Genomic DNA, 23125 nt, shown 5'->3' with positions numbered 1-23125 from the left:
TTTCTAAAAAATATTAAATTACCAGTTATCTTAATAACTTAAGCTCATAGAAGGAGAAAAATTTAATCATTTAATTATTACTTTAATACGAAGAGGTAAATTTAACACCCCATGTGTGGGCTCAAAGCCTCAAACTTTCTTTTAGTAAGTGAGGCCCAACATGTGTAATATTTAATTGAAATGAAAGATAAATGACGGAATCTAGATTCGAATTCAAGACATTTGGCTCTAATACTATATTAAATTACCAGTTTTCTCAAAAGCTTAAGCTCATAAAAATAGGAAAATTTAATCATTTAATCAATACTTTAACAAAAAGCAAAAAATAAACTTTCATTATTTCTCTCACTTTATTTTCAAAAAATAATATTCATATATGACGAAAAAAAACACTAGGAGAACACTAAAAACAGCACATAACCATTAGGGGTGTCAACCCGGTCCCGATTCTTAGTTATTAGCCAAAACCGAAAACCGGAACCGAGGTACTCCGTTATTAATTTTGAAAAATTGGAACCGGATAACTGGTTCCCGGTTAACCGGTTATACAATAACCAACCGGTTTCGATTAGTACCCAGTTATCTGGACCGGGTAACCGGTTTTAAAAAAATTTTGTATTTTGGGCTTATCCAAACCCTAATTTTCGGACCCAACCCAAAATCTCACAAATCCTCACAATTTCTAGCTTCTAATCCCACAAGTATAATGAAATTTACAAAAAAAAGAGTAAGAATTTTACCTATGGCAAGAATCCTTCTTCTTCTTCCTCTTTTTCTTTCTTTCTTCTTCTTCCTTCACGGCCAGTAGCTCTCTCTCTATCTCGTTCTCTCTCTCTCTCTCTCTCTCTCTCAATCTCCGGAGCTCTCTCTCTCTCTCTCTCACGTGCGTGTATGTGTGTTGGTAGGGAAGAGAAGAGAAGAAAGTGAGAGGGAGAAGAAAAAGAAAGGAGGGAGCTGGGTGTGAGGGACACTAAAAGAGGCGAAAGTGAAAAAAGTGAAGTTTTGAACCCTAAACAGCTAAACCTAAAGTAAAAACAAAAGCAAAAAAATATATATATATTAATATATATAAAATATTAAAAAATATTATTATATATATTGGTACCCGGATTCCCGGTAATAACCGGATGCCAAAAACAGAAACCGGGGTACCTGGTTACCAGTTTTTTTCAACCGATTTCAAAACCGATTCTCCAATTCTCCGATTTCTTGGTATTTTTTGACACCCCTACCTAATATTCCTCTAAAAATATATCGATTAGCAATACTCTTATAAGTTATAAATAACTTGGTTTAATTACAACAATGAATGCTCATAATGAAAGACGATTATGTTTTATTTTTTTAATAGCTTTCTTTTTTTGGAGTGCATTAGCAGTTTATAATCATTACGCTATTAAAGCACACTACAACTTAATTCCAATTTTCAACAACACGCTGGATTACATGACCAAAGCACAAACAAAAAGCCATGTCTTCGTATTGAAGCCAACTTTGGGAGATATGAAAATCCATTACAACGGCAAAATGGAATCATTTTGCAATGGTGCGTTTGCTCTTTTTTTTTTTTTTTTTTTTTAAAAAAAAAAAATTTAATATCAGAAATGCTATTTTGTATACTATTATATAATTTTCATACAAATTTAATGATGTTGAGTGAAAATAACCCATAGTCAAAATTAACAAAAAATAAAAACTAATTTGTAATGCACTATTGCATACTAATCTACTAAATAATATTACTAATTCAATATAAAATAAAGGATTTTGTCAACTTTTCTAACTACATAGACTAATTTATTCTTTTTCTTATCCTATATAGTAATTAATTATTTTTCGAAAAACTTCAAGAAATTCTCATGAACTTTTACTTATTTTAACACTACTTTCAAAGTTTAAAAACTCTTAATTAAGGGTATCGAACTTTTTTTTTTTTTAACATGTCCGCACAAGAAGGGGAGAGGATTCGAACTAGTGACCTCCACGTCATTAGGCGTGGTCCCAACTGATTAAACTACCTCTTGGGGCAAGGGTATCCAATTTTCAAGTTCTTTCAATTGCTCCATCCTATTAGGATTTTCCGTTAAATTTTGTCAAAATACCCAAAATACCCCTGTTTTATATATATATTCATTTTCTTTATTTTATAAATAGTGTTACTCATCTAATATAAAATAAAGGGATTCTTCAACTTTTTTTATTGACCGAGACTAATTTGTTCTTTTTGCTTATCCCAATTAATTTTTAAAAAAACATTTATGCAGCCATTTGTCAAAATTCCAAACCAAGTACCATAAATGCATTTAAAATTTTTCTCATTGATGATCGGATTACGTTAGCACACATGGTATTTATTATTTTTTTATGGTATGTAATTCCTTATAATGAATCTGGTACTTGGGGATCATCAACCAAAAGTGAAAAATAAAATAAAATAATGTAAGTACAAAACTAGGCGTGGAAACTCATGGGATTGCACTTTATGGGGAAGGCAACGTCGACACCTCTGCTCTTCCAATCAAAGCTCCTCTGTTTCTCTCTGTTCTACCTCTTCACCTCTCTGTTTCTCGCTCTCTACACCTCTCTCTCCCAATCCCAATGCTTCTTCAGATCTTCTCCCTACGACCCAATCCAGACCCCTCTCTTCTCCTACCCTCCCTCCTATGGGGAGCACAAGTACGCAATCCCAACCCACCGTTCTACTTGCTCTTCCCCTGTCTTCTTCTCAGGTACGCTTCATTTCTTTCACCCAGTAATCCTTGAAATTGTTGCTTTCGTTGATCTTAATTATCGTATTTGGATATTTGGATAATGGGTTTTGGTTTTTGTGCTTAGATTATTGGACGGTATTGAAGGAGATCCAAGATTTGTGTAAGAATTCTTCGTTGGCTTCGCCGGTTTTGAGCTATATGCAAGGCCGGGCTGATAGTTTTGGTGGAAACTTCAGTACCCAAAAAAGATTTTCTTATTTTGACCACGACAACACTAGCGTAGAACTTCCTTGTGGATTCTTGAAGAAATTTCCAATTAGTAATTCCGGTTAGTTTTGTACCAGAATCCTCTGGAATTAAGGTTTTTTCTTTTTTCTTTTTTTCTTTTTGTTGTTGTTGTCATCTCTTTTCCTGTCAGCTGAAGCCTGAATCTATTTGGATTCTGCTAAATTTATGGAACTTAAGAAGCATTAGAAAATTCATAAAACATTTTCTAATTGGCAAATTTTAGAACTTCGATTTTTATATATGTCACTTTTTTGTTCATGGAGCAATCCGTTTGAATTGTGCTATTCTGTTGTACTTGTGTGAAATTCAGATCGAGTTGCAATGGAAAACTGTAAAGGAGTGGTCGTAGTCTCGGCAATCTTCAATGATCATGACAAAATCCGGCAGCCAAGAGGCCTTGGATCCAAAACACTAAATAATGTATGTTTCTTCATGTTTGTAGATGATATTACCCTCAAAGGACTTGATTACCACAAATTAATTTCTAGAAAATCCAAGATAGGCGCATGGAGAATCGTTAGAGTTTCTAGCAAAGACTTGTATGGGAATCCAGCCATGAATGGGGTGATTCCTAAATATTTAGTTCATAGACTTTTCCCAAACTCGAAATTCAGCATTTGGATTGATGCGAAGCTGCAGCTAATTGTTGATCCGCTTTTGTTGATTCATACACTTGTTGTCTCTGAGAAAGTGGATATTGCCATATCAAAACACCCATACTATGTTCATACTATGGAAGAAGCAATGGCGACAGCAAGGTGGAAGAAATGGTGGGATGTGGATGCATTGAAGTCTCAAATGGAGACATATTGTGAGATGGGGTTGCAGCCATGGAGCCCCAAGAAGCTACCCTATACCTCAGGTATTACAATATTACTACATTTCTTGTTTTAAAAGTACCCTTTGCAGGAAATGAAATGCTAAATACTGTTGAAGCATCAGAAATATTTCACTCCAATATTATAAGAATTTACTGTTATTAGACCATAGGTTAATTTTTTAGGTTACAAACATTCTTAGAAGATGATTCAGATCGAAACAATGACCTATGATGTTTTTTCCTGGTGGAGGCTCAACAAAGGTAGGTAAGAGGTGCCAACCAACTTCACCACTTGTCATTTTTTTAGAAGCCAACAATGACTGCTTGTGTGAAGTTTCTTCAACCCATTTTGTGTGATTATCTGCAGTGTTTTTACTCGTGGAGTTTACATCTGGTGATTCTTTGTATAAATTATTAGCATTTTGAAAGAGTCATGGAGCTACTTCAGCTGCCTATGGTGCCTTGCCAGAGATGTCAAAGATACAATTATTAGTAAAAGACTTAAGAGGGGAAAAAATAGAAATTTAGGATAATATTGAAGCAATAAAAGCTATTTATGTGTAGCTACTATGAGAGATCAGGGTAAGAACTTTGCAAAACTGGACATCTTTTCAAAGAATCTTCTGAAAGTTGCATGAAAACTAGTGTTTTGTTTTTTGCTCTCAAAACACAAAACGCTCTTAAAAAAACAAAAACATTTTTCATCTAACAAAAATTTATAGTGTTCTCAGTGTGGTCCCTGATTAAATATGTTCAAGTGTGGTCCAAAAACTAGTGATTTTAGATATCTTGCCACATAGTTTTCAAAGCATTGATGTGTGAGCTACCATGCAGACGTATATATATATATACACAAGTTGTAGATTGTTTGCTGGCTTAGGTCCTTGTTATATTCATGTCTATTCTACTGCATGTGGTAGGTCCAATGTGAAAATAAACTAAAGTTTCCAATATATATGAGCCGTCTATTTAATGCTTTTCTATAATTTGCTTATTGTTTTTTTTTTTTTGTTTTGTTTTTTTCAGATGTACCAGACAGTGCTATGATCTTAAGGAAGCATGAGGTGGGCAACAACCTCTTCTCCTGCCTATTGTTCAATGAGTTGGAAGCTTTTAACCCAAGAGATCAGTTGGCTTTTGCATATGTAAGAGACCAGATGAGACCAAAGCTCAAGATTAACATGTTTGAGGTTGAGGTATTTGAGCAGGTTGCTGTCGAGTATAGGCACAACCTTAAGCGTATTGGTGAAGAAGAAGGGTCCAGAGGAGTACACAAGACCAAAAGAACCAAAAGAGCAAGGGCAGATTTGTTGTATGTTAATGGCAGCTGTTGCAGCAGGTGCCAGAAGTATCTTTTGGATATGTGGGGTGAATCCCATGATTGATTTTTGTCTCTAAACTATGAAATTAAAGGAGGAAATTAAAAATAAATAATAAAAAAAAAAAACGGTGAAAAAAAGTGTAAAGAACCTAAACCAACCACTTTTCACAGAGAAAGCCTGACAGACAATAATAGGTTGGCAGGGGATGTTTCTTTTTCCTTTTGTTTCTTTTCTTCATTCTCTCTCTGGTAGGCGTTGACAGGTCATATATATATAGGCAAAGTATTGATTAGATTATACAAAGTGGATTATCATATAGATTGTGCTCCTTGCTACAGAGACACGATTCCTTGTGGTGGCTAGCTATCAGACATGGTGTAATACTGACATGGCAATCCACATATTCTAGTAGATTCTTTAGCTTTTCTTAAACATATTCGGATTTCCATCGATTTGTTTTTGCCTTTTGGCATCAAATTGCATCAAATTGTGAAAGAAGTGAGCTTCTATGGAGTCTATCTGTTCAGACAAGTAGACGAGACGAGCACAGTTTGAGAATTATTTGGATAAGCGGGTTTTATCAATTCAAATAACACATCGCTAAAAATTCAAATTGGTTTAAAAGGATATGCAGAGGACTGGGTTCACGTGGGCTGCTTATGAGCGACAAAATGAGATGGCAGCCGATAACCTCAAGACACAGCCAAGAATCACAGGTATCCTGAGATTGCAGAGGACTGGGTTCATTAGTTTCATTTTTGGTACAACCGAAAGAAGGAGATATTCATTCATTCAAATATATAATTAACCGACGGGAGCATAGCATGACATGATGGTATCCATCAATCATTAAATTTTTCGGTCCAATGAAAATGAAGGTGGAGATTAAAGGTGTCATTTTGTGTTTGCATATTGGTTTCAGGTTGTAGCGAAGCATATGTATAAGACTATATAAATCAACTATAACCAAACTCATTTAATTAAACAGGTTATAACTCTTGACTCTAACCCTCTAGTTTCGTATTGGTTTGTATCGGGTTCACAAGTTATGTCAAAAATTGTCTGTCATTATGTCGCGTGTCGAAACATGTGTATAAGACTATATAGTTCAACTCTAACTCAACTCATTTAATTAAATTGGTCAGACTTATCAACCCTAACTCTTTAATTTTATGTTGGATTCACGGATCGTGTCAAACATTGCTAGCTCTAGGTGAGATGAGACTCATACAACTCAGTTTGTAGGAAATTTCTATCCATGGGTATAAATTTTTTATAAATGAAGTTCTAGAAATTTCTCCAAAACACAGTCTCTAAAAGTTTCATGCGTTACTTAAACATGTGAGAATTACATTTTTTTTTCTTATTAAACATGTGAAAAAAAAAATGCTATTAAAAAAAAAAATGTAATTCTCACATGCTAAGAGATCTTCGGCACTTTTAAAGATAAGATTAAAGAAAATTTTCTAGAAAGTTATTTCCATAAATAAATTAGCATTGATTTTAGAAAAGTTGCATTGAATTGCTTTTGCATAAGAAGTGGAAATATTGAACCCATTGAAGCAATGAGAATCTATACCTCCTACCCCCACTATAAAACTAATGAAAATATATATTCCAAACTAGAACAAGTTCTTTCAACACCCAAATCAACTTTTAAAGGCATCTATAAAACATCCATCACTATTCAAGTATATTACAAAAGTAAAAAAAGGGGCTTAATTCTATTCCAGTTCTTTTCTCTTCATGAAGATTCTCCAGCCCCTTAGGCTTTCTTTAACTCTTGATAAACAATTCCAAAGCATTTAACATTTTTCCTTCAAAATATATTGTTCCTTGTATTTGCCTATCCTATTTGATTGGAATTTAGATTAAAAGTCTTTTTCAACCCTTTGGATTGTAGAAGTCCTACATCAGGCTAAAATTTTTGAGTTTATAGTATTACATGTAAAAACACAATGAGTACTGCCACTACTGGGCTAAATCGCGTGCCAGTCACTTTTTATTTTTTTATTTTTTTTTTGACATATCAACTTATATAAAGGTAGTGTGAAAATCTAATGTGAAGAATAGCATGCATTATTCAAAATAAATAGCATAAATTGTCTAAAGTAAAAATTAAGTAATGCTACAAACCACACTTTTATCTCATTTTTCTCTCACTTTGTAGATGGGGTATTGCCAATCAATCCTTGGATCAGCCTCTATTAAAAAAAAATTAAATTAAATTAAATGGTTGATTGGCATTGCTAGGAATGTATAAACGGTTGCGGTTACTCCCTCCTAATTGCAACCGGGGAATAACCGCATTTGCAGCCGCTTTCGGTGGTTATCATGAGTAATTCTAGAAGTTACTCTTGTGTCACTCCAAGAATGAAGTGACTTCAAAATCATTAATTGATCAAACTTTAATAATGATCAATCACAAGGTCAATAGTGATTTTAAAAGTTACATCATTCTTGGAGAGACACGAGAGACTTCTAGCATTACTCGGTTATCATTTTTTAAAAACCGTAACTATTAGGCTGGTTAGTAGTTATACAGTTATTGAAGGCCGGTTATTAACTGCTAACTACTTTTCAAGGCATTTTGAGCATCTTTTAGTGTTTTGGGCCTCATTTTTATGGCCTTCATATCTAATATTTGGTTGTTTGGTTATTTCTTTTTATGTATTGCAATGACTAGATGGATATCAAGACCTCAACCTTCAAAAAGAATTGATTTTCTATACAATCAAGTAATAGTTGGACCATTCCCTAGGCCTTACATTTATTAAATAATATATGTAAATATAACTTAAAAAAATATGTGCATAAATATATATAACAAAAAATAAGGGCAAATTATGTATGACTTAGTCACATACCACCTATATACATTCATGGAATTCGAGCCTCCCCTCCAACTCCTACTTTTGATAGAGGTGGCAATTTGTGTTTGTATACCGGGTTTAGGTTCAGGTTATGTCCAAGCATAAGCATCTCCAGCAGTGTAGCTAAAATTGAGATATTAGCTATTTTTGCCATTTTTTTGCTCCAACAGAATAGCTTCATATTAGTTATTATACCTTAACTGCTACAGTGATTATAGCACACTAAATTGTTGAATATAATATTATTTCCACATTATTTTCTCTCTCTTCTCTCTCTGTCAACGTTTCTCTCTCTTCTCTCTTCTCTCCCCCCCCCCCCCCTCAACATTTCTCTCTCTTCTCTCTCTCTGTTCATGAATTTATGATATAAATTCAAGTCTTTTAAATCACTAAAAACTCTCTCAAAAAAAATTGCAAAGCTGGCCGTGGGGGGTTTGGGTTGAGAGGGAATAGCTGGTCAGGGAGGTTTGGGTTTGGGTTGAGAGGGAAGAGTGAGAGAGAGAGAGAGAGAGAGAGAGAGAAAAAAGTGAAAAAAATAAAATAAAGAAAGATTAAAAAATAATATTAAAAAAAAATAGAGAATGATATAAAGAATATGTTGGAGTTGATATTAAAAAATGAGTAGCTAAAATAGAGAATTATGCTTTTTGACTATGTAGAATACCTCTTATTGCTGGAGATGCTCTAAGATTATATATGTTAACTTTAATCCAACATATTTAATTAAACGGGTCAAACTCATCAATCTAACCCTTTAATTTTGTATTGTGTTCGTGTTACGTTCGTAGGTTATGTAAAACAATATTTGTCATTATGTCGCATATCAAATTCATGTCGTGTCAAAGCATAAATATAAGACTATATGGGTTAACTCTAACACAACACATTTAATTAAATGGATCAGACTTTTCAATTCCAACCATTTAATTTCATGTTTGATTCATATCAGATTTGCAAGTCGTTTTAAAAATTGACGGCCCTAACATCCAACCTTATTAACCACTTTCCTCAATCCTTAAAATCACTAATCACAACCGGCCTAAGTAATTGTCTAGTTGTGGTTAGACAGTTGTTAGCGGATCATGTGAGCATCCCTAAGCATTGCCAGATCAATAAACTAAAATAAAAATATAAATTTTAACATTATTCATCAAAATATATTCTCTTCTGATGATCTCATTTCGATCCTTTTTTTTTTTTTTGACAAAAAAAGTCTTGGATAATTTTTTTGGCTAACAATAAAGTTGATTGGATCATGTGAGCATCATTTCCCAGTCTCAACTCTCATGTAAGTCTAATGAAAGCATCAATTTCTCTCTCACCCAATTCCCCAAAATCTCCCCGCCCAACAAATTCGCCCAATAACAACCCGAGCCCATTTCTATAAAACCCACTCCCACTTCCATTTTCCTCTTATATTAAAAAGGTTTTTCCAAAACAAAAATGGCGAGCCAGCAAATATCAAACCACAGAGACGACGCGGAGATCCACCACGGCGAGGCTCTGTGCAAGCAGAAATCGCACGAGCTCCTGGGCGGGATCTCTCTGCCCAAGGGGCTCCTCCCTCTAGACGAGGTAGTGGAGGTGGGCTACAACCACACCACCGGGTTCATCTGGCTAAAGCAGAAGCGCAAGAAAGAGCACCGGTTCCGAGCGATCGGGCGAACGGTGTCGTACGACACGGAGGTCACGGGCTTCGTGGAGGAGCGCCGCATGAGGAGGCTCACTGGGGTCAAGAGCAAGGAGCTCCTCATCTGGGTCTCCATCTCCGACATCTACGTCGATGATCCTGGGTCCGGGAAGATCACCTTCGCCAACTCCACCGGGATCTCCAGAACCTTCCCGGTATCGGCGTTCGAACTCGAGTCGGAGGGCAGCAGTGGGGATCACAAAAAATGAGGGATTTTTGCTGAAATTGTTGGATTTCAAGTATTTTTAGTTTTGTTTGAGTTGGTCATGCCAGAATAATGATTAACTGGTGAAATAGATCAATTTATATAAGCAATTGGGCGACTTATTTCCTGCGCGCAGAATATAAAATAATTTTTATACAAGTTAATGCTTTTGATTTCATTAGAGAATCTAAGAAATGTGAATATAAATGGAAATTATAATATCCCAACAATAAGGCTCTTGTTTAGCAAATTGGCAATATATTTCTCCTCTACTGAAATTAGCAAATTGACAATACTTCAAATCTGAAAAGAATAATAGTAATAATATATAGTTAAAAAAAAAGGCTTAACCCTGAAACTTACATGCTTTTTGTAAATACCTACAATTTTTAAAGTCTCTTACTTTGGTGTATCGAACTTTCGTTTCGTTTTAGTTATCTCCATTGTTTCGTTTCGTTTCAGTTACATTGAAATCTTCAAAGTCTCTCACTTGTGACCCAATGGAGCGTCACAAGTGACCCACCAGGGTTTACTTTGTGACCCATTGGCGAGTCACCTTGGTGACCCACAATGGGTAATCGTGGGTCACCCACCTGTCTTCTTCTTCTTCTTCTTTTTTTTTTTTTTTTTTTTAATATAATAATAATAATAATATGACCCGTAGGTCACAATGAAGATGAGTTAGATCTACCGGTAAACCCACAGATCAAAAGTTTTTTTTTAAAAAAATATTTTTTAATAAAAAAATAATGGCATTTTAGTAATTTAACACTGGTCCGTTAGAATTTCACAGAAAATTCTAACGGAAGGAACAAAGTGAAAGAAAATAAAAATTTGATACATCAAAATGAGAATTTTTGAACAATTTGGGGTGTTTGCAAAAAGAGCAAAAATTTGGGAAGGGTAAGTGAAGTTTCCCATATATATATATATAATTCAATTATATTAGACTTTAAATTACGATAATGTCTCTACCGAGTGTCGGTGATGACTTGACCGACTCCTCCGAATCCTGACCGAGTCCAAGGGCAGTACCAACTGAGTCTCGTCATTAGCATGGCTGAGTCTTGGCAAGTCCCAATAAGTCACTGGCAGTGTCCAAGCGATGGCCCAATAAGTTTTGACTAGGTCTCAGCGATGTCCCGATCGGTCTCAGTAGCTGCTCAATCAGGTCCCGATGAATCTCGACGAAGTCTTGGTAGGTCTCGATCGGGTCCTAGAGGGGACCTGATTGTGGCATGGTAAGTCGTGGCAGGGTCTCAGCAACATCTCGATTGTATATGTCGATTTGAAAATGAGATGCTTAAACTCGAAAAATAGTTTGTAATTTTAAAAAATAGAAATTATTTTTAAAAAATTATAGAAGTTTTTTCGGTCAAACTAAAAATATTTTCAGTTAACTATTATTTTTCGTTGCATCAAACAGTCAAAAATACACAAAATATTTCTAAAAATTATTTTACAAAAAACAAACAAGCTTAAGTTTGTGCATTGGTTTCTGCTCACGCAAACATGGGTTTTTTTTTTTTTTTTTTCGGTTCCGTCACTTCCGTGCGAGGAGTAGGCTGTGAGTTGCCCACTTGGAAGAGTAAAGGCTGTAAAGCTTTAGATTTTCCATACTTTAATGCTTTAACCAAAGAAAGTCGTTCACACGTTACACTTGGGAACACCCGAGGCCACTATGGCATGAATGCAAGGCCGTATTGAGTACGTTTGACTTTCATTAATTAATTTGAATTGTTACTTGTAATCAATTTAAATTAATTAGAAATACAAATTTAAGGTCAAACTTTTCATTATGCAAATCCGAACTCTAAAATTAGCCACACAACTAATTTTAAATTAATTAGTTTTAGTTTTTTTTTTTTTTCTTTTTCCAAATTTATAAGGATAATGTTGTCATATTGAAAATTTTTTATTGTTATATATATATATATATATATATATATATATATGGGTAAAGTCCACTTAACCTCCTTAAATTACCACCCCAATAACAATTTACCCCCCAAACTATCAAAACAATGACAATGTACCCCTCAATGCTAGCAAAATGACGAAATTACCCCTATAAAATTTTCAATAAGACAAAAATACCCTTAAATTTTTGAAAAAAAAAAAAAAATTAGTATTTTTATTTTTATTTTAGTAAGGGTAATTTCATCATTTTTTCAAAATAAGGGAGTTTTTTGTAAAAAAAAATGGTAGTTTAATGCGGTTGAGTGTGACAAATGTCAGTCATGGGGGCAGCTTGTAAATAAGCATGCTAGGGGAAAAGTTAATTAGCCTATTTATTTAGTTTTTGAAGGAGTATTATAAATATTTATTATCTCAAAAGATCCGTTAGAATATCACACATGAAGGGATAGATTGCTCCTTTCGTACAATATCATCTACACTTGGTGGGGCATACCCCAACCAAGAAGATATAGTGACATGGGTGGTAGCCAATTTTGCGAGCGTATGCGCCGTATTATTAACGTCCCTCATTACATGCATAAAACTGGTGTTTACCAAATAACGCAGCTCTCTCTATATACATTCTATAAATTGCCCATAGCTGCTAAGACACGACTCTTCTTAAGCAATAGCCTTGACAACTTGCATGGAGTCACCTTCAACAATAATGTTATCAAAGCCCAATTCCTTGCAGAAAATAATAGCATACACCGCTACTAGAACTTCAGCCAAAGTTGAATCAGTTTGAATGGCAAGAGACAAACTTCGAGCTGCAAGAAATTTACCAGTCGAGTCTCTGGCTATGAGTTCCACACCAACACGTCCGTCCTTAGAGTGTATCTCGGCATCCCAATTCATCTTAATCATATTGCATGGTGGAGGTTTCCATACCACAGTTTCTAGTTCACTGTCAGGAGTTACATCGCATTGGCTCATGGTATTCACTCTTTGGAATTCTTCCAACAATGATTGAGCTTCCTATACTAGCCTGGTCAGATGGAGAAAATTTTCATCAAAAATTATGGAATTTCTCCTCAGCCAAATTTTCCTTGCCAAGACAACGAACAGTTCAATTTTCTCTGTAATGCATCTTCCACGAATTGACTCAAAGATATCTGGAAAGCTGCTACCCACTCCACCGCATTTTTGCAATTTAATTGGCCCACCTCCCCACACATCATTCGATGATGGACACGTCCAAAGGATGTGCGCCACCGTCTCTTCTTCAAGTCCACATATGGGGCATAAGGTGTCCTGGACTACTCCCTTCTCAGCCAAGTTCACCCTAGTCGGTAATAGATTAAGAAAAGCTTTCCATAAAAAGAGCTTGGCCACATTGGGTATCTTGAGATTCCAACATTCTTTCCACGCTATCCCGTCAATGACTCTGGACGTTCCACTTCCTTGCTCGGCCATATTATCCATTTCCAAGAAGTATGCACTTCGGACGGAGAAAATTCCATTTTTTGTACCCCGCCAAATAATTCGATCCTTTGTAAGTAAATGACTGATAGGCATGTTTCAAATTCCCTCAACTTCGTCATCCAGAAAAATCTGTGCAATAAGGTCACCTTTCCATGTTCTCGTGCTTGGATCAATAAGATCCGAAACGCGAGCATTCCGATCAAGAATATTCTGCGATAATTGCACCATATATGTAGTTGCCTTCGGGATCTATTTATCACCCCACACGTGAGCGTCCTCCCCATCACCAATTCTCTAGAGAAGTCCATTTTTTAGAACCGTTTGGGCTGCCACAAAACTCCGCCAGACAAAGGAGGGTCGATTGCCTAGACTTGCATCCATAATAGAACAAGATGGGAAGTATTTAGCTTTTAAGATTTTTCCAGCCAAAGATTCTGGACATTGTAGAAGTCGCCAAAGTTGCTTTCCTAGAAGTGCTTTGTTAAAATTCCCTAGGTCACGGAAACCCAGACCGCCTTGGGCTTTCGATATACCCATCTTTTTCCAGCTCATCCAGTGTATTTTATAAGTGTTCTCCTTATGTCCCCACTAGAAGCGCTGCATCAACCCTTGTATCTCCTTGCATAGGGCTATAGGCAAGAGGAAAACACTCATACAATATGTGGGAATAACTTGCACCATCGCTTTAATTAAAATATCATTTCCTACTTGCCTCAGAAACTTTGTCTTCCAATTATTAAAAGCTCAACAAGTCTTTTCCTTGTTGAGCTTTTGTCCCGATGCTACTTTATATTTTTCTAAGATCTTTGTTAATCTTCTCTACTCGACCGAATTTGCTTTACAGAAGATCAGGCAATTGTCTGCAAAAAAACAGATGACTCAATCGAGGGCCTTTTTTGGAAGTAGAGACCCCAGTCAGCACTCCATTTTTCTCAACTTGAGTCAATTATGTGCTTAGCGACTCCGAACATAAAAGAAACAGATATAGGGATAACGGATCCCCTTGCTGAATCCCTTTTGAAGGTTTTATGTGTCCAGCTAGCTGTCCATTGACGAGAATAGCATAGGAGACCGAACCAACACAACCCATAATCAACTTTATCCACTCAGTCATATGCCTTACTCATGTCTAATTTTATTCCCATGTAACCCACTGTTATGCATGCCTTGTACTTCACCAAGAAAGTCATGGTAGGACCCAACCGGTTTTGGTTTGTCTACAAGTTTGTCTTGTACTTGAATTCCTTCTCCTAGTTGGAGTTGGAATGCTTGTCCCACACGTATTGGGATTTCTCTTGGCTCTTGAAGATTTCTTCAATACATGTTGTATTGGGTCTTGGACAGCACCGACTTTGCCTAGCATATAAAAGCATGAGCTCTTTGTGTTTTAGTATGCCAAAAACAATTGAGAGAAAGAAAGGTGAGAGCACAAAGAAAAAGAGAGATTTTTTTTTTTTATTTGTTTTTTTTGCCTTTTGCTATTATTCTCCTTTGGGCAAAGTGAGAATTGGATGTATTTGGGGCTTTGGGTTTGAGTGGTTTTCTCACCCTGTTACTCTCTTGTACTTATCTTTTGATAGTGAATTTTCTTCGGGTCGTCTCCACCAGTGGATGTAAGCTTGTTAAGCCGAACCACTTAAATCTTTGTGTCGTGTGTGATTGCTTATCTTTGTTATTCTGCATTCTCCTTATTTTTCGTATCTCACGGGTCTTGGGAAATAAGATTAATTTCCTAACAACTGGTATCAGAGCTTTTGGTTCGAGTTGGAGCGATGGCAGGTGAAGAAGGAAAGATGGGAATCAAGAAATTCGACGGCAAAGATTTTGGGTATTAGAAGGTACAAATTGAAGATATTCTTTATGAGAAGGATCTTCATCAACCTCTTTTGGAATAACAGCCCGACGATATGTATGATAGCGAGTGGGCTCTGCTTGATCATAAAGCTCTAGCAGTTATCAGGTTATCATTGTCAAAATCAGTTGCACACAACTTTGTAAAGGAGAAGACTATCAAAATCAGTTGCATACAACTTTGTAAAGGAGAAGACCATAACAGGTCTAATGGCGACTTTGTCAAGCATGTACGAGAAGCCGTCGGTGAACAACAAGGTGCATCTGATGAAGAAATTGTTCAACCTAAAGATGGCAGAAGGGGCTTCAGTGGCACATCATCTCAATGAATTCAACACATCACAAATCAATTGTCCTCGGTGGAAATTAATTTTGATGATATGGTTCGCGCGTTGATCGCCTTAGCATCTTTGCCAAATAGCTGTAAAGCAGTGAGGATGGCTGTGAGTAACTCTGTAGGAAAGAGTAAACTCAGCTATGAAGATGTTAGGGATTTAATTCTCAGTGAAGAGGTTCGCAAAAGAAATGCGGGTGAAGCCTCTTGTTCTGGTGCTGCTTTAAACCTTGAGACTCGGGCAGAGGACAAGACAGAAACTCTGTGAGGGGCAGATCTAAGTTCAGGAAGGGTAGGAGCAAATCCAGGTTTGGACGACAACCTGAATGTTGGAACTGTGGCAAGACATGCCACTTCAATAAGAACTGTAGAGAGCTGAAGAAGAAGACCGAAAATGACGCCGCAAATGTCGTGGTAACAGAAGAAGTGCACGATGCCCTACTTCTATCTATTGACATTCCTCTTGATTCTTGGGTCTTAGACTCAATAGCTTCTTTTCACACCACACCAATCCGTGAAATTCTAAAAAATTATGTGGCTGGAGATTTCGGGAAAATGTACTTGGCTGACGGAACGGCCCTAGATGTTGTGGGTATAGGCAATGTTCGCATTAGAGTCCACAATGACTCGATATGGAAGCTGCAAATGTCAGGCATATTCCAGAGCTGAAAAATAACCTGATTTCAGTAGGACAGCTTGATGATGAAGGGCATTCAATTCATTTCCATGATGGAAAGTGGTAGGTCAGCAAGGGAGTCAAGATTTTGGCTCGTGGTCATAAGACGGGTACTCTCTACATGACGACGAACAGCATGGATACAATTGTTGTTGCAGATACAGGTGCTGACTCAAAATTATGGCACTTGAGGCTTGGGCACATGAGCGAAAAAGGGATGAAGATACTTCTGTCAAATGGGAAACTACCAGAGCTGAAGTCAATTGAGTCTGATTTGTGTGAAGGCTGCATCCTAGGAAAGCAGAAGAAGGTGAGTTTCGCGAAAGTTGGCAGAACACCAAAGCCGATAAAGCTGGAGTTGGTACACACGGATTTGTGGGGTCCCGCACCAGTGGCATCTCTTGGAGGCTCGCGGTATTACATCACATTTATTGATGACTCAAGCAGGAAGGTATGGGTTTACTTCTTAAAGCTTAAATCTGATGTATTTGAAGTTCTTAAGAAGTGGAAGGTCATGGTAGAGACAGAAACTGGTCTGAAAGTGAAGTGTTTAAGATCAGACAATAGGGGAGAATACGAAGACAGGGGTTTCAAACAGTTTTGTCCAATGAATGGGATTAGAATAGAAAAGACTATCCTGGAGACACCACAGCAGAATGGCGTGGCTGAGCGCATGAACAGGACCCTCAATGAGCGTGCAAGAAGTATGAGGTTGCATGCTGGACTACTGAAAACTTTCTGGGCAGATGCAGTAAGCATTGCTGCTTACTTGATAAATAGAAAACCATCAATTCCTTTGGACCATAGACTACCTGAAGAAGTCTGGAGTGGAAAGGAGATAAATCTTTCTCATTTGAAAGTTTTTGGTTGTGTTTCGTATGTCTATATTGAATCTGATGCTTGTAGTAAGCTAGATGCCAAGTCTATAAAATGTTATTTCATTGGCTATGGGGATGAGGCATTCGGATATAGGTTTTAGGATGATCAAAACCAGAAGATCATTAGAAGTAGAAATGTTACTTTTAATGAGATGGTTGTGTATAAGAATAATTCAAGTACAGAACCTGTAAGAATAGAGTAAGAGGTTGAGAAGCTTGAATTTATCAACCTAGATGAAATTTCTAAAGGTGTAGCTCAGAGAAGGAATTCAGAAGTTTATATGGATTCAGAAACTGAATATGGTCTAGAAGTTGAAGAAACAGTAGATCAAGAGACTGAACATGGTACACAGACAATGGCTGTCCGTAGATCTATTGGAACCATTAGATCTCCACAGCGTTTTTCACCTTCCCTGTTTCATATTTTGTTGACGGATGGCGGTGAGCTAGAGACGTTTGTTGAAGCCTTGGAGGTTGAAGATTCAATTAAGTAGGAGTTAGCCATGAAAGATGAGATGGACTTATTATTGACTAACTAGACCTGGGATCTAACTGAGTTGCCAGCAAGTAAAAAGGCTTTGCACAACAAATGGGTGTTCAGAATAAAGGGTGAACATAATGGTAGCAAACGCTACAAGGCAAGATTGGTAGTCAAGGGATTCCAACAAAAAAAAGGAATTGACTACACAGACATATTCTCTCCGGTGGTAAAGATGACAACCATCAGAATTGTGCTGAGCATCATGGCGGTGGAGGACTTACATCTAGAGCAGTTAGATGTGAAGACTGTGTTCCTTCATGGTGAGTTGGAGGAAAAAATTTATATGCAGTAGCCACAAGGATTCGCAGTGCAGGGGAAGGAGAGTTTAGTGTGCAAATTGAGAAAAAACTTGTATGGCCTGAAACAAGCTCCAAGACAATGGTACAAGAAGTTTGACAGTTTCATGTGCAGTATTGGGTTCACGAGATGCAATGCAGATCATTGCTGCTATGTCAAGAATCTTAAGAACTCTTACATTATTCTACTTCTGTACGTAGATGATATGCTCATTGCAGAGGCCAGTATGGAAGACATCAACAAGTTGAAGAACCAGTTGTCAAAGCAGTTTGCAATGAAGGATTTGGGTGCTGCTAAACAAATCCTTGGGATGAGAATCATTAGGGACAAGGCCAATAGTACACTGAAGATTTCACAGACAGAGAATGTGAAGAAGATTCTCAGCAGATTTAGCATGGATGAAGCTAAGTCAGTGAGCACACCCTTGGGGGTTCATTTTAGACTAACCAAGAATCAGTCACCAAAGACAGATTAGGAGAAAGCATACATGAGCAAGGTACCTTACACCTCAGCTATCGGAAGTCTGATGTATGCAATGGTCTGTACTAGACCGGATATTGCACATGCAATGGGAGTTGTGCGCAAGTACATGAGTAATCCAGGGAAGCAACATTGAGAGGCAGTCAAGTGGATTTTGCAATATCTCAAAGGAACTTTAGATATGTCTCTTTGCCTCACAGGTGCAGAATTGAAGCTGCAGGGCTACGTAGATGCTAATCTAGCGGGTGATGTTGATAGCAGGAAAAGTACTACAGGGTTTGTATATACTCTAGGAGGTACTGTTGTGTGTTGGACCTCAAGGTTACAGAAAATTGTAGCCCTTTCCACTACAGAGGCGGAGTATGTGGCCGTGACAAAAGCTGGAAAGGAGATGGTTTGGCTACAAGGTTTTTTGGATGAGTTAGGAAAGATGAATGAGAAAGGCGTTCTACACAGTGATAGTTAGAGTGCCATTTTTCTTGCGAAAAACCCGGCGTATCATTTAAGAACAAAGCATATACAATTGAGGTATCACCTCATTCGATCTCTTCTTGAAAGTGAACAATTGCTACTTGAAAAGATTCGTGGAACTGAGAATCCGGCAGACATGCTGACAAAAGGAGTGACTATTGAGAAACTGAAGATGTGCACAGCTTCAGTTGGTCTTTGAGCTTGAAGATAGGTAGAGGAGACATCTGGAGGAGATTCATTGTGTTGCGACTTGGTGGAATTCAAGTCAAGTGGGAGATTGTTATGCATGCCTTGTACTTCACCAAGAAAGTCATGGTGGGACCCAACCGGTTTTGGTTTGTCTACAAGTTTGTCTTGTACTTGGATTCCTTCTCCTAGTTGGAGTTTGAATGCTTGTCCCACACGTATTGGGATTCCTCTTGGCTCTTGGAGATTTCTTCAATACATGTTGTATTGGGTCTTGGACAGCACCGACTTTGCCTAGTATATAAAGGCATGAGCTCTTTGTGTTTTAGTGTGCCAAAAACAATTGAGAGAAAGAAAGGTGAGAGCACAAAGAAAAAGAGAGTTTTTTTTTTTTTTGGCTATTATTCTCCTTTGGGCAAAGTGAGAATTGTGTGTATTTGGGGCTTTGGGTTTGAGTGGTTTTCTTGCCCTGTTACTCTCTTGTACTAATCTTTTGATAGTGAATTTTCTCCAGGTTGTCTCCGCCAATGGATGTAAGCTTGTGAAGTCGAACTTAAAACTTTGTGTCGTGTGTGATTGCTTATCTTTGTTATTCCGCATTCTTCTTATTTTTTCGCATCTCACAGGTCTTGGGAAATAGGATTAATTTCCTAACACCCACCTTACTTCACGGTTTAGTATGCATTAAATACAGAGTTTCGTATGCCACCACTATATTATGTGAAATTAACCTTCCCAGAATGAAGGCACTATGATTTGCAGAAATAACAGAAGGACGGATCATCTTGGGTCGGTTCGCCAATACCTTTGCAATGATTTTATAAATGACGTTATACAGGCTAAATGGCCTGAAGTCAGATACGCAAACATGAACTGTCTTCTTTGGGATTAAGGCAATATGCGTCACATTAACGTTGGCATTCCAATTAGCTCCATTCAGAAAATGTAACACAACAGTACATACCTCCCTTCCAACCGTCTTCCAATGCTGTTGGAAGAAATCCGTCAAAAAGCCATCAGGACCAGGCGCTTTGAGTGGCGCCATCTGCATCAATGCTCTATGGACCTCATCCTCAAAGCATGGAGCAAGTAAAGAGGTTTTCATATCTTCCGACAATCTTCCTTCAATAGCCCCTATGCAGTCATCAATGTCACGCAGTTCCGCAGATGTAAATAGATCTTGATAAAAATCGATGAATGCCTGGTCCACCTCATTTTGGGATCCACAAGTACGACCCATTATGTCAACAATTTGCTCAATCCGGTTGCGACGCTGTCTTTGGTTTGCACAGGTGTGAAAAAATTTGGTATTGCGATCACCATCTCGCAACCAATTTTCCTTTGCCCGTATTCTCTATTTGAGCTCTTCTTGTTCCAACATGACATTTATTTCTTCTTTGAGCACCTTTTCAGTTTGCATGTTGGGTGGATTTGCCGCCTCTTGAATTTTCTTTAATTCTGTTGTCTTCTCTAGAATAATTCTCTCTGTCGGGGGCTTTTGTTTTTTAACCCATTGCTTAATAACCTTCTGACACCCGTGTAGCTTCCTTCTGAAGACCGTCCATGGTTCCTTGTTAGGATATCGCACCGCCCCATGCCTCTTGAACAGTCATTTTAAAATCCCCATACTTTGACCATCCCACTTCGTAGCGGAAAAGCCTATTTATTTATTAATTACCTATGTTTTCAATTTTTCATAGAAGAGAGATTAGGTAAATAAATGAGATGTTTTTCTTGTAGATGAGGATTGAGGAATAGAAGGGTCAGATCCACTATTTTGTTAACATTTGCTTCTTCTTTTTTGACACCACTTCATTGGAGGGCACTAAGGTCTTGGTTTATGCCAATAAACCAAGACCTTATAAAAGTTCTTCTCTATATTTAAAAAGGACACTTGTCAATATCTTAGGCCGCCACTTGTTGCAACTTTAGCCTATTCTCTTCGATGACATGCTCAACCCCTACTTGCCTACGAATATTTTGGATTAGGTAACTGATTGAATAGCTCTCATTATACGTTTTTAGGGCTAGACCTTTTTTTTTTTTTTTGAATTTGAATTTGAATTTGTACTTAGCATTCATAAATGAGAAAACTCAAAAAACAATTACAACTCATGCAAGCTTAACGGGAAATCATCCCTCTATAACCCAGCTTCCCCCAGCGTGAGTCATTTTAGCTAAACGGTGTGCAGCCCCATTAGCTGCCCTACTTGCATGCTAGATCCCCCATTCCTGGAAGCTCCTCAACATTTCCCTTGCATCGTTAACCACCTGTCCGTGTAAACTCCAGCAGTCCTCATCTCCTCTCAAAGCTTGAACAATCAATAAGGCATCCCCTTCCAGAGTGATGCAACAGAAACCCAATTTCATAGCCAATTCCACCGCTCTCAAAGCTGCTATTGCCTCCGCTATTGTAGGATCAGAAACAAATTCCTTTCTAGCACAAAGCATAGCTAAAGCGCTTCCTTCATGATTTCGAGCGATAACACCAATACCCATCCGGTTTTGTTGAAGATTGATAGACGCATCCCAATTTAGTTTGATGATTCCTGATCTAGGAGTCTGCCAGATTACTATGACCGCCTGTCTTGGCCGCTCTTCTCTCCCATTCCTCCTCTGTGTACCTTCTTCACAAGCTTCCACCTGCTCCTTAGCTCAACGAAGCATGGTTGGAGGATCCAGGAATTCACTACCATAAATCACCCCATTCTGTCTTAACCATAGAAGTCTAACAATTGTTGCTACCAACTGCATCTGATCCACACCAGTCTTTCCTATATCTTCTCGATAATTTGGATAAAATCAATTTCGTCACTTGTAATCTTGTGGATCTTGGGGTCACACTCAGTCCATATGGATTTGCAGCCGAGCAACTCCATAGGATATGTCCCATAGTTTCTGTCGCCATCCCACAAATCGGGCATAGTGGGTCTAGAGTGATATGTCTCTTAAACAACCTTTCCTTTGTTGGCAATATATCATTGCATGCCTGCCACAGAAATGTCATGACTACTCGTGATCCCTTTATTTTCCAGATATCTTTCCATACTTCTTTATCTCCTTTCAATGTAGACTTTCTGAAGTGATTTTGGAGTTTCTCAGTGTATAGCATGAAGAATCACACAAAATGATTCTATAGAATTTATAGTCTGTTTGGAATTGCATTTGAGAGCTTAAAAATACTTTTAATACCTACAAAGTTATGCCAAACAAAAGCTAACATATTTGGTAAAAAAATTTTGAAAGTACTTTAAATTTTTTACTTCAAAAATAGTCACAACGCACCTTAGCAAAAGCTTAAAAATGAAGCTTTTGCCAAAAAGTGTTTTTTGACTTAAAAGCTCTATTTTTCAAACACAATCCACAAACATGCTCTTAAAACTATTCCAACTATTCCAGCTACATGTTGTCATTACAAAACATACCATTTATAAGGAGTTAGACAACAAATCAAAGGAAGAAGGAAGAGAGGTAAAAGGAAGTATACATTAAAAGCAGAATTACTACATATCATATTAGATTAGGCTTCTACTAATATGACATGGTCCCTCCTGCTAGCCGTTGCAATTGCAGCATAAATTGACGATCTAGCTAAAGTAGCAATGCCATTAATATCATTAGGTGCTCCATTATATGCTTAAATGCCAGCTTATTTTATATCCAAAAAGCCAAAAACAAAAACTTCGCAAAACTCCCATAAACTTTCACGCATTTTGAAACCACATTTTTAAAGTTAAAAAATAAAATAAAATAAAAACTCTTAATTTAGGATACAAACTTTTAATTTTTCAATGTCCCTATTTCGTTACGACTTTCTATTAAATCCTGTAAAAATTTTCAAAATACCCCTATTTTTTTTTTTTTTTGATAAAAGTTACGAGTCTAAAGTTCTTATAAATAGAGCAAAAAGCTCTGAAGTAAATCATAGTCGAAGCTAAAGATACAGTCATCAACAATAGACCAAATCAATCAAAACACAACATCCGCTAACCTATGACTAAATATCAGGTTGAAAACTCAGATCTGCATCAAACAGACATCATCTAATGCATAGGTAGCGGTTATTCCTTGGCCTTGAGAGCAAAACCCCCAAACCGATACTTATTCTTCGGCCTTGA

The 23125-nt window shown here is 37.2% G+C and overlaps 3 protein-coding genes across 3 annotated transcripts in view; 2 read left to right on the top strand and 1 right to left on the bottom strand.

The window, feature by feature from the left end:
* Positions 1–2481: 2481 nt before the first annotated feature.
* Positions 2482–5230, top strand: LOC132172500 (alkaline ceramidase TOD1). Its single transcript, XM_059584010.1, has 4 exons — positions 2482–2729; positions 2836–3039; positions 3310–3861; positions 4846–5230. Exons 1-4 carry the CDS (start codon positions 2483–2485, stop codon positions 5202–5204), a joined length of 1362 nt encoding a protein of 453 aa, XP_059439993.1. The 5' UTR covers position 2482; the 3' UTR covers positions 5205–5230.
* Positions 5231–9410: 4180 nt separating this feature from the next.
* LOC132172167 (uncharacterized) lies at positions 9411–10087 on the top strand. Its single transcript, XM_059583617.1, has one exon. The coding sequence runs from the start codon at positions 9458–9460 to the stop codon at positions 9911–9913; it is 456 nt and encodes a 151-aa protein (XP_059439600.1). The 5' UTR covers positions 9411–9457; the 3' UTR covers positions 9914–10087.
* An 11012-nt stretch (positions 10088–21099) lies between these two features.
* The window catches only part of LOC132171129 (nuclear intron maturase 1, mitochondrial), an 11057-nt gene continuing 9031 nt past the window's right edge, over positions 21100–23125 (bottom strand). The window contains exon 2 of the mRNA XM_059582362.1: positions 21100–22084. The gene's annotated coding sequence lies outside the window, so the exon portion shown is untranslated. The remainder of the gene's footprint in view (positions 22085–23125) is intronic.

Source organism: Corylus avellana, chromosome ca2 (assembly GCF_901000735.1).
Source record: "Corylus avellana chromosome ca2, CavTom2PMs-1.0".
Taxonomy (NCBI): Eukaryota; Viridiplantae; Streptophyta; class Magnoliopsida; order Fagales; family Betulaceae; genus Corylus; species Corylus avellana.
This window is presented reverse-complemented; position numbering and strand designations above follow the sequence as displayed.